The 9,477-nt window shown below is 38.0% G+C and overlaps 1 protein-coding gene and 1 long non-coding RNA gene across 2 annotated transcripts; both read left to right on the plus strand.

Moving 5' to 3' along the window:
• On the plus strand, positions 1-1,098 carry LOC135702074 (uncharacterized). Its single transcript, XM_065223064.1, has 2 exons — positions 1-663; positions 719-1,098. The coding sequence occupies exon 1, from the start codon at positions 21-23 to the stop codon at positions 639-641; it is 621 nt and encodes a 206-aa protein (XP_065079136.1). The 5' UTR covers positions 1-20; the 3' UTR covers positions 642-663; positions 719-1,098.
• Positions 1,099-8,577: 7,479 nt separating this feature from the next.
• LOC135702075 (uncharacterized) lies at positions 8,578-9,275 on the plus strand. The gene is made up of 3 exons (XR_010517682.1): positions 8,578-8,823; positions 8,905-8,985; positions 9,148-9,275. It is a non-coding gene; the product is annotated as an uncharacterized LOC135702075 (long non-coding RNA).
• Positions 9,276-9,477: the final 202 nt, after the last annotated feature.

Raw genomic sequence — 9,477 nt, forward strand, 5'->3', positions numbered from 1 at the left:
GTATATACGCAAATGCTTGTATGTATTTTAAGTGTGACAAGCTGCTTACAGAAAGAAAGCTTCATTTGTTTATCATTATTTGTTTCTATTGTTTCTGCTTTCTTTTTGTGGCTATCCGTGTTTCTATAATTAATTCTTGCCAAACTGAGGAAACAAAGTTTTCCACGTACAAAATGGATTATGTTGATATACAGGCCGTTGAATCTAAGCTAACCGACGTAACCGTAACTCCAATTCCGATGGGTTCCAAGATATCCTCGACTGGTCATATGAATATGTCCAACAACAATTATGGAAATCATCACCAGCAGCACCAACAGCAGCAGCAGCAGCTACACCAACAACAACAGCTTCAGGCACAACATTTGTCAACAGCGGCGGCAGCAGCAGCGGCAGCGACGGCCGCAGTGCCCACATCGGCGCTCGTTACCCCGGTCAACAATTTGAACCACTTCCCGAACAACTCGAACCTGTCCAAGTATGCTCAACTGTTAATGGTTATCGAGGAGATGGGTCGCGACATCCGTCCCACATATTCCGGCAGTCGCAGCTCGGCAGAACGTCTGAAGCGTGGAATTGTTCATGCCAGGATATTGGTTCGGGAATGCCTGTTGGAAACGGAACGGTCAGCAAGACAATAGTTAACATAATTTTTTGATGATAGTAATGCTTACATCAATATCTAGAGTCAGGAATTCATTATTTGGTTATTTTTCAGACAGCGTACGAAAAGGGAATACCAGTCCAATTTCAGACATTGCATTAGTACAAAATAGCTCGAACCCAAATAGTACATTCTTACTGGAGCCTGTACAATAGACCAATCGAAAGTACCTATCAGCTAACTAAGAAACGCACTATTAATCAAAGGAGATTGAAGATATAAAAGGAGTTATTTCAGGTTTATAAATTAACTCTAGAATGTATACACAACCGATGGAAATTTTGATACAATGTAAATGAAATACGATTTATAGTAGAGGAAAAATAATTTTTCATTGCAAAAGACATTAGGTATAACGATAGTTTGTATGATTTGAAGGAACTGTATTTTTAAATTGTGACAGAATAAATGGCGAATCATTGATTTATTTTATGTTTTAAATATTAATAAAATTGGCTAAAGCTTAAGTATCACAAAACCTAAACGCGCACCAAAGGTGTTCAATTAAAATATATAAAACTTTCAATTCCGGTTTTTCGGCCGTCTAATCTAATCTAATCTAACACCAACACTAGAGTGTTTCAGCGTTATATGGAAAAAAGTCAAAGTCTGGAATTTCAAACGCTACCCTCTGGAATGGTAGTTTTGGGGGTCAGAAACACGCTGCCAAAATTTGAAGTCATTTGGTTCACGGGAACCCCTCGCTCAAACGGCTTGAAGTTTGTATGGGGAAAATCGACAAAATGTATGGGGGAGCGAGCCACTTTCACATTCGCGGCTCAAGGTGGCGCTGTAGTGGGTCGATTTTCTTCGTGTACAAAATGTAGCACCTTTGAAGTATTGGGAACATCTTGGCTGAAGACCGGATGTGAATCCGAGTTACCTCCGAAAAGTTATTAGCGTTTCAAACGAACACTACCTGCTTTACTTCTGGGGAGGGCCTAACGCGCTTGTGCAGTTTTTGTTTTTACGAACAGGTATACGAATAGCAATGTTTGCATAGGTATAACTTTTTTGTTTAACCATGAAATTGGTTGAAATTTTCACAGTGAGTAGAAAAATGTTCGAAATTTTGGTCTACTAAAAATTGGAACAGATTGGCCAAGTGGTTCCGGTTTTATTCCATGTTTCCGAGAGGCCATCGGGGGGAGAAAAGGTACCAGTCGTCTACAACAAGGTGTTGCTGAAAATCCACAGCAACAGGCATCTATGGGTAGTGCTGATTAATATTTTAACAAAATCAACCCATAACCTGGTTCTAAATACTGAGCGTCCACCACAACTCAGTATCAGTTTCATGGATTGATTACTTTTACGGATGTTCCGGATTTTCCGGAGGACGGTCCCATGGACATCCAGGTTCATGTTTATGTCACAACGCCAAATTCTTTCTATCATCACAGTTCCTAATGTTTATAAAAAAACGCGGAGCTCTAGGATCAGGATCGTGGATTTATTACTTTTACGGATGTTCCGGATCTTCCGCTGGACTTTCTGGGTCCATGACCCAAATTCATTCTTTTATCACAGTTCCTAATGTTAAAAAAAAAACGCGGAGCTCTAGGATCAGTTTCATGGATTGTCCACTTTTACGGATGTTCTGGATCTTCCGGAGGACGGTCCCATAGCCATCCAGGTAAATGTTTATATCACGACTCTAAATATTTTTTTTATATCACAGTTCCTAATGTTTTCAAAAAAACCGCAGAGCTCTAGGATCAGGTTCATGAATTGACCACTTTTACGGATATTCCGGATTTTTCGAGGACCGTTCGGTTATCTCCAGGATCCATATATAGGAACCATGACTGTATTCTGGCTAATTGTGAACATTTGTGCCCATTAATCTAAATTACAGATCTTGCACCTCTTGCAAAACCGTACAAACACACCTTTCAAAAAAACGTGTAACAACTCTTTTCGCTTTTTAAAAAAGTAGACGACTCTATTTTCAATCTTTTTACAATAAAAATTATCTACAAATCCAAGGAATTCTAAAGGTACCAAAAATTTTGAAATTCATTAAGAAATGGCTAAGTTGTGCCATTGCAAACTTGCCGTTACACGTTTTTCGGAGGCTTCGTAGTCGGCGTAAAGTTTTTTACCCACCGTATTCGGAGTGTTAACATGAATTGTCGCGAGATTTGAACCATAACATTGAAATAGGGGAATTTACGTATTCTCGTCAATCTAAGCAGCGTCCGCACTTCTATTAGCGTTTTGTCAGCGTTACGCACATATATCAAGTGTCTGTTTGTTAACATTCATCTGCTGCTTGCTTCTCTATCCATTCCAATCGACAGAATTTTTCAAACCGGTTTGAAAGCGATTTTACAACGCTCCAAACTTCTCAGGTGAGTGTGACTATTGTCGGCAGCCTCTTTTTCTTCGGCAACCTTCCCATTAGAACTGCGTGTTAACCAGCTGTTCTATTATCGGCAACTCGAAATCAGCCCCATTTTGTAGCGCGTATACTTCATTTGAAGAAAAATCTGGCATAATAGGATTGCTCGGTCGTACAAATATAAACAGATTGAAGCTGAAAGACTAAAGAATCGTTTGAATACATTCAGGGAAGTGTGTTGATGGGAAAACATAGTGAAATTAACGCTTAAATTTTGGTTGCCGAAAACAGTCAATGGGTGCCGAAGCCAACATTTACCCTACTTGAGAAAAAAAAAGTATAATAGTCAAAAATGCATGACATACACCATTTTTGCATAGTTCTACGTCATACTGCGGTTGTGTCTAAGACACAGCCCTTTAATTTTCTTTTTTCTCAAGGGTACAAACGATACTCCCCTAGGTCAGTCGGTAAAGGCGCAGCTACGAAGAAAGTCTATGCTGGAGGCGGTTCTGTTCAATTTTTTTTTTCGGGTTGGAAAATCTCTCGAATTCCATGGGCGTAGGATGTTGCTCTGAATTAAAATGTGGAAGTGCTTCAAAGAGCACTAATTTGAGAACAGGCAAAAAGCAAATATGCTAAAAGCAATATGCTTGAAATGCCATGTAGTAGTGAAACAAATGGTATTTTTAAGGAATGAAAATAGTTTTTTATTTGTCGCGAATTAGTATATAAAGCGGATTTCTTTTGAGAAATCGTGGATTTCGTTGATCAAATTTTGTAAATCTTGTAACAGCCCTGGATTTAATTTCTTAACGAACAACATGAAAAAAATATATTAGTATGCACCTAAACGTAAAAACCGAGGAACACGCCTCATGTAATCGATGGTCTACATCTGATTGACGACAATAGGGAAAATGGATGTAATGTCGGCCTAAATGTCCCTAATTTGGGCCCATAAATTTTCAAAAGCTACCAAAAATATCCATTATTACCATCCCAATGGTTAAACTAGATAAATTTGATAAATAGCAGATTTTTAGCGATGGGCCAAATCTTAGATCCATAGGCCAACGTTAGAGCCATTTCCCCTAAATAAATAAATACCTAAATAAATAAATAAATAAATAATAATTATTATTATTTATCTTTATTAGGGAGGCTTTCAGCCTTGGGCTGGTTCGCCGCCAATTAAATAAATAAATAAACAAGCGTTAGTACAAATAAATATTCGTTTCGAGCTGCGCAATGTGGCCCTGACTTGATAACTTCTTGCAAATCTGCTTGCTAGTGGCGACGGGTGGTGATCCGGGAAAGCACTATAGGCTGCATTGAGTATACTCAACTAACAAATGAAAAGGACCTATAAGCTTTTGTAAACAAAACTTTGTAAGTCCATTCCTCGCAAACCGAAGGCCGCCCACGCAAATCAATAGCATCATCGTGTAGGGGAAAGCTTCCTCTACCCGATGATACTGTTAGTTCGCGTGAGCGGCATATGCTATGCGAGGATAGGGCTTACAATGGCTGATAGGCCTTTTTCAATTGTTGGTCGAGAATAGTGATCGATCGGTAGTTTTCACTTTCTAACTAGTCACATTTTGTGTATATTGGGCATATTACTCTCTATTTCCGCTTCATTCACCCTACCCATTAGACTGATGCAAATTTTGACATTTTCGCTCCACAGTGCTCATACGGTTCCAAATCGGGTCCTGATTAGTCTCCCAAAATTTGAACTCATTTGCAAAGAAACTGACTTGGCACAAACCATTTGAAGTTTATATGGAAATTACTATGGGAAATCAAAACTTTTTGTTCATTGTCTTCTTACCTTTTTCCATATTGCACTGTTCAAAAATTCAAAAGCTATACTTATGGAAAATTTTCTCAGCTTCAACTTAGCAGAATATAGTTGTTGAGCCAAACGTCAAATAAAATAGTTATTAATTGTTTAAGAGATTGATAATCTTATGGCATGTTCAAGCAGCTGTTTTGTGAGCAACACTGTATCTTGCAGTGTGACATAGTAGCCATGATTTTTGTGCTCTATTCCAAGCACCAGAAACACCAATGTTGCCTGCTGAACAGTTGATTGAGCATAATCGTAAGACATTAGTGGCTTGAATTATTGATAACTTACTTTATATTGAAAAGTGGTTAAGCACAAAGTTGTAGCTGAGAAAATTTTCTACGAGCTAAGTTATCATTTTTCAAAGCAGAGCGATATGGTAAATTGTTAGATGGATATGAACAAAACATTTGGTTTTCCTATAGTAATTTCCACATAAACTTCAAATGGTTTGTGCCAAGTCAGTTTCTTATCGAATGAGTTCAAATTTTGGGAGACTAATCAGGACCCGATTTGGAACCGTATGAGTACTGTGGAGCGAAAATGTCAAAATTTGCATCAGTCTACTCCCCATAAATCGCCTTGATTCCTTGCTTTCAAATATTATTGTTTTCATAACATTCTAGGTTTACGTTAACCAAGTATTTTCAAGCAAATCCTTCCAAGTTCATGCTTTAAATTGGAGTCGCAACTAGATTTGCATCGGCTCTGCTGTTATTGTGGATTCAACTGCCGAGAATATGTCACGTATATAATTATTAATAATCGCAACGTGGGCAGCCATGTGGATCAACTACCTATTCTTCGCAAAGGCATTGTTCGTATGTTGAATGGTTAGATTATATTTATTCAATGTTCGCCGTTTGTGTTTGCGAAATGTTTTTTCTATGATAATTCAATGCCTATGTACTCTTTGTGTTGCCTTGTTTTTATGTGGGTTTAAACTTGTTAATGGAAGTTTTGTTAATGTTTTTGTGAAAGCATTTTTTTGGTTTGGAAAGTACAATATAGACCGTTCGCATATGCAGTATAATTTTCAGTAGTTTTGTCGTATTTGCCTGGACTACACTTTGTAGTAAACGTTGTGAGTTGAAAAGTATTTTGTGATTTTAGTTTCAATAATATAGTGTGAAATAGACTAAACCCTAAATAGGGACATTTCTATTGTACAAAAAGTTCCAACGGTCGCAATTGGAATCGAACTCTCACAACCGGTGACACCGTTAACCGCTCACGGTCGGCCGCAAAGTGATGTAATACAGTCAACTATCTCAAACTCGTTTTCGAATGGACTATCGAGTAACGGAGGAAAATTTAGGAAATTTGTATTGGAGAAGTATTCTAGATGGGGGCGACCCCGGCGTAGTGGTTAACATCCTTACCTCTCACGCCAAAGTCACGAGTTCAAATCTCACCCTCGGACAAGTCACGAATGACAAAAGTATTAAAGTGACTATAACAAAAAAAAAAGTATTCTAGATTTTCATCGTGTAAGGGAGAATATTAAGTTGGGGAGAGTTGATAGCATCATAAAATTCAGATGCATGTAAACATTAAGCTTAGATACATTTTTTTCGGAATTATACCTGAATTTTTTTTTTGGTTTATTAATGTGTGTTAGTTGCATTACCCATCCACAGCAGCAAATACCGCAATGAATGATATAAGTTGACCTTGCAGACGATTTAATGATTTTTTAAATCTTATTTCTCGTTTTTTACAGTCGTTTTGGTCATTTTAACGGTTAAAATATCAAAATTAAAAATCTTACTGTGACATCACATTGGAAACTATTTCTGCTATCAATTTTTCCTGTTGATAACAAAACAAGTATTCAATTTGAAGTTATGCTAAGGCAATGAAAACAAACCCGCAACAGCATATTTTTGAAGAGCAAATGTACAGCAAAATCAAAATTTGGTATCAAATTTGTTAATTGCGTAAACTTAAATCAAATAAAATGATTTCAGTTTGATGTTGACATCAAAACTTGATTTCAATTTGCTGTTATTTTGATGCTGGACTTTGCTCGGGAAACTTGCCACCTGGGAGGGATACCCGAGCAAAGTCCAGCATCAAAATGACAGCAAATTGAAATCAAGTTTTGATATCAACATCAAACTGAAATCATAATTTGATTTCAGTTTATACATTGACAAATTTGATACCAAATTTAGATTTCATTTTGCTGTACATTTGCTCTTTAAAAATATGTTGTTACGGGTTTTTTTTTTTTTCATTGCCTTAGCATAACATCAAATTGAATACTTGTTTTGTTATCAACAGGAAAAACAACGGCGCCGGTGGTGTAGTGGTAAGCGTGATTGCCTCTCACCCCAGCAGGCCTGGGTTCAATCCCAGTCGGCGCCGCCGGGATGTTCTGAGGCATAACATCTCTGATCACGCCTTCCTTCGGATGGGAAGTGAAGCCGTTGGTCCCCGGTTCATGAGTTGATGGGTCGATAGGTAGGGTCCAGGTGTGGGAGCTGCCTTCCTGGCACGTCGGTAGCATTGGTGCTCAGCACGGAAAACAAGATCGACGGAAAAAACAAACCAAAGGAAAAAAAAAAAAAAAATCAACAGGAAAAATAGATAGCAAATTTGGTTTTCAGTTTGCTCTCACTGACAGCAGAAATAGTTTTCAATGTGATGTCACAGGAAGATATGTTTGCTCTCAATTTTAATATTTTAACCGTTAAAACGACCAAAACGACATCAACCTGAGTAATCATTATATCAGCGAAATCACAACATCAAATTTAGATTTCAATTTGATCTCAGACTTTGCTCGGGTAAGCAGATAGTACACACGAAATTTATTTTATTGCTTGTTCTTGAGGAACATTTGTGGCACTGAAATCAAATCAAAATAGACGTTTCAAAATAGCCTATTTAGCTTTGATTGTGTAGTGATTGTTTGAGATTGTTCAGTGTGCAATGAGAAAATGTACTTTTCTGTTCTATATTTAATATGCCACTAAATATTTGGGCAAAAACCGTAGTTACCTTGATTTGTTTTCCGTCGATCTTGTTTTCCGTGCTGAGAACCGACGCCAGGGAGGCAGCTCCCACACCTGGACCCTACTTATCGACCCATCAACTCATCAACAGGGGACCAACGGTTTTACTTCCTTTCCGAAGGAAGGTGTGATCAGAGATGTTCTGCCTCAGAACATCCTGGCGGCGCCGACTGGGATTGAACCCAGGCCTGCTGGGGTGAGAGGTTATCACGCTTACCACTACACCACCGGTGCCACTGTTTTCTCTGAAGTTGGAATGAAACACTATCGTGGTTATGAAAATATTTTACAGGGGAAATGCCTCTAATGTTGGCCTATGGATCTAATTTGGGCCCATCGCTAAAAATATACTTTTTATCAATTTTATCTAAATGAACGCGTCATTGAGACGGTACTAATGGATATTTTTGGTCGCTATTGAAAATTTAGTCGATTGCTGAATTTATGTATGGGCCCAAATTAGGGGCATTTAGGCCGACATTACATCCATTTCCCCTTTTTACCATATTCAGGAGCTCTATTTTTTTTCGATAATTAGTCCAAGAATACTGTTAAATGCCATCGAGAGTTGATGGTTAAGCAGCAATTTGAAGTTTTATTTAAAACAGTTTAAAACCACCTACACAGCAACTTAGATAATTAATTCATTCGGTCATGTCAAAATCTTTTCCAGCTTGATGGCATCTATAGAGATGCATTTTTCATTTCAATAATTGCATGCCATTCAATTCAAACGCACATATCATGCAATGCATTAGTCTTGTCATGTGCAGCATATTATCTTCAGTGTAGATCAAAACTTGGTGCAACATGCAACACTATATACCGTTTTCTGTTCTGGGAGTGTTGCTATCGATTGGTTCACATGGGCCTCAAATTTGGACCAATGCTCAAACATTCAGTTTTCCGGATAACAAAAAACCACCCGATCAGGGAGGCGGTGAGTTAGCTAATGATTATATTCTATCTGCTTATTGTTGCTTTTTAATTTTTATTTGCGATTTTTTCGATTGGTTATTAGATTTAACAAGGCAGTTAGCGACAAATGTGAGCTCAGGAATTATTACTGGAATTTTAACTGGTGCTGTTCCGTTGCAAACTGGTAAATTCTCATAATTAAGTGCTGGAAAAGTTCGTGAAATTTCATTAGGTTCGGCAAGAGAAAAATAGTGGGCTGTCATGAACTTTTCAATCACTGCCACAATGTGGTCACACCATTCAAATGTCACAAAAATAACTACTTTATTGTTTTAATCAATTTAAGGCCTCTCACCTATACCTCTTACGAATGGATCAAGTAGCACAAATCAAACCTGTACCTGTGTCCCAACTGGACGCTGCACTACAACTCCTGCTCCGAATGATGGTGCTGGGATAATTGATGTTCGAATTGTGACGGTAAGGCTTTAGTTAGTGTACTAGAAGTGCATGGATAATAGGAAATGAGTTTGTTTTATGACATTTTTTCTTGTCTGTACCGAGGGGGTGACTACGATGCATGAAAGATTGTGTTTTGCTGTGGCTAGCTGTTCGCTTCTTCTTCTTCTTATTCGCATTTCAAGCTTATTGCTTAGCGCATATTAGCTTATTGCGT

This window comes from Ochlerotatus camptorhynchus, unplaced genomic scaffold (genome assembly GCF_037179485.1).
Source record: "Ochlerotatus camptorhynchus isolate MF236.1 unplaced genomic scaffold, CSIRO-AGI_Acam_v1.1 ptg000184l, whole genome shotgun sequence".
Taxonomy (NCBI): domain Eukaryota; kingdom Metazoa; phylum Arthropoda; class Insecta; order Diptera; family Culicidae; genus Ochlerotatus; species Ochlerotatus camptorhynchus.